This window comes from Arachis ipaensis, chromosome B09 (assembly GCF_000816755.2).
Source record: "Arachis ipaensis cultivar K30076 chromosome B09, Araip1.1, whole genome shotgun sequence".
In the NCBI taxonomy this organism is placed as follows: domain Eukaryota; kingdom Viridiplantae; phylum Streptophyta; class Magnoliopsida; order Fabales; family Fabaceae; genus Arachis; species Arachis ipaensis.
This window is the reverse complement of record NC_029793.2, coordinates 16,993,278-16,995,802: the sequence shown is the minus strand read 5'-3', so window position 1 is coordinate 16,995,802 and position 2,525 is coordinate 16,993,278. Positions and strand designations below refer to the sequence as shown.

Sequence of the window (2,525 nt, the reverse complement as noted above, 5' to 3'; positions counted from 1 at the left end):
GGATTTGAAAACATAGTTCTTGTTGTGCAGAGCAGCACATTTGATCCAATGGAGATTTCGTTATTTTTTGTTTTTGTTTTTTAAATTTAGTTGATTGAAAAAGTTGGCCCCAGATCTTTAATTTGTATATGATTGTTGAAAAGTGCCATCATTTCCCCCCATTAAGATAGGGGTTGGTAGTGATAACTTGGGTTAACTTTTTTTCCTTTTAGAGTTGAGAATCAAGTGAAGGAGGAAATCAGCAAAAAAAAATGTTAACTTGCATAGCATGTTCCAAACAACTCAACAATGGATCTCTTCACCAACCAGAAGATGAAGAAGCTGTTCATACACCAAGCACGAAGCAAGCCATCAAGGCTCTCACTGCCCAGGTACAAATTCTAAAAGCCAGCTCTTAAAATTATGCATTCCTTCATGTTTTTGGATTCTACTCAATAAGACTAATATAATAGAATTAGAATTTCTCAATTTCATCGTTATTGAATTATTGAAGCCCGAAGGAAAACAAATCATGGAATGAGAGAGAAGAAAAAAAAGACTCATTTTTGTTTTCTTATTTTGTTCCTCTCAAAGAGTGCAACCATTGTGAAAAAAGAGATGGATTTTTGGTTTTTGCAGATCAAGGACATGGCAGTGAAGGCTTCTGGGGCATATAAGAATTGCAAGCCTTGTTCCGGATCTTCAAATGGTAATAGGAAAGGGAATTATGCTGACTCGGATATGGGTTCGGATTCAGCGAGGTTTCACTGGGCCTACCGAAGAACGGGTAGCTCCAATTCAACCCCAAGGATGTGGGGGAAGGAAATGGAAGCCAGGTTGAAAGGGCTTTCGAGTGGGGAAGGGACGCCGGCATCGGTTAGTGGACGGACCGAGTCAGTGGTGTTCATGGAGGAGGATGAGCCTAAAGAATGGGTTGCACAAGTGGAGCCCGGTGTGCTCATTACTTTTGTTTCATTGCCTCAGGGTGGGAACGATCTGAAGCGGATACGGTTCAGGTAACTACCCTTTATCTTGTTTTGTATGTTGTGGCAATTGAACAAGGTTCCAATTTGCTTTTGAGTTGTGTAAATGTGTGATCACATGTAGCTAGCTTTTTCCTGTGTGTGGCTTTGTCCTTTGTGATTTGAACCTTTCTCTTATTTGATCTGGCATTTAAGTACATGTTTTGTATGAGAGTGATCACATGCTTTTTGTTGAGCCTTGAGATTCTAGATTGGCAGGATCTATGTTGTTTGTGTTGTGCCTCTTTGGAGGACCTCACCTTTGTTCCATTGTCAGTAGCTCATGCTTGTGTGGTGGTACAAGAATTGGGGCAAAAGCAAAATGAACTTTTAATCTTAGCCTGGTGATTTAAATGCACTCCCTCCTCTCAGCCCAAAAAAAGAAGAAAAAAAGAAAAGAAAGAAAAAGAAAAAGAAAAAGAAAAGATAAAGAACCTGTTCTATGCAGCAAAAAAAAAAGCAGAAATACAAGAAACTCTTTTTGTGGAGAAAAAACACTGTTTATTATTAATAAAGAGAATTTAAATTTAAGTTTACAAGACAAGAATCAGGAAAGGTTACTAGAATGGTCTATTCAATCATTAATAATAGTTCATGAACATGTGTCTTTTTTATTTGTTTGCATGAGTTAATGAAAACTCCTTCATTTGGCGTGTTGGTTAGGCCGTCAAAAATATAACTTTCTATTCCATAACATTTTTTATTTCTTATTTTGTTAATCGTACCCAATTGGTGCAATTGTCTTGTGTCTGTTTGATCCACTTTTGTAGCAATTCCCCTGCTGTTCATGAGAACAGCCGGGATCCATTTCTCTTATTGGAGTCTCTAAAATATATGATTATTTAACCATGATAATTATAATTTTAGATTACCTTCAAGTATTAGTTGGTAATTAGATTGGCGACAATCAAATGTTTCCCGTGTGTGGGTGTAGTAGTCTATTTTTTTGATTGGTGAGAACTATAAAAGTTCTTGCCTGTGGACTGTGGTTCTGTTCATGCCAGAACACTTCACCTATGAATGCCTTGAACTATTTACTTCTTTTCTTAGATAATTCATAATTGTTACAACGGGTTTAACCTTCACGTTTGTCTTTGCATGTACATCAATCATCTAATCCCTCAAATTTGTCATTCTGCCATTTCTTGTTTCTATTTTTCTATGGTCATTGTAAGAGCTTGATGTCAGATTTTGTTTTCTTTTTTGAAAAGCCTATTGAAGACAGTTCTAATTGTCAGTTTATGTGTGTGATCAGTCGAGAGATGTTCAATAAATGGCAAGCTCAGAGGTGGTGGACCGAAAACTACGACAAGGTCATGGAGTTATACAATGTTCAAAGGTTCAATCAACAAGCTGTTCCTCTTCCAACCCCACCTAGATCTGAAGATGAGGTGTGCACATAAACCTTTTTGTAAATTGATGTCAAGAATTTAAGCCTAGTTAGGAACCTGGCTCTTCAATGATTTAGAAGTATGTTAACATTGGATTCTAACTTGGTGTATAACAATGTGTTGTATTTTGCAC

The 2,525-nt window shown here is 37.1% G+C and overlaps 1 protein-coding gene across 2 annotated transcripts in view; it reads left to right on the top strand.

Annotated features, from left to right (window-relative positions):
* Positions 1-2,525, top strand: part of LOC107618963 (protein Brevis radix-like 2) — a 4,228-nt gene that overhangs the window by 554 nt on the left and 1,149 nt on the right. Inside the window, exons 2-4 of one of the 2 annotated variants that reach the window (XM_016321159.2) lie at positions 213-371; positions 619-995; positions 2,257-2,392. In XM_016321159.2, coding sequence (XP_016176645.1) covers positions 252-371; positions 619-995; positions 2,257-2,392 — 633 coding nt within the window. In that variant the 5' untranslated portion in view covers positions 213-251. Of the gene's footprint in view, positions 1-6; positions 372-573; positions 996-2,256; positions 2,393-2,525 lie in introns of those variants that run through there. The other variant, XM_021110674.1, reaches the window with a different exon arrangement.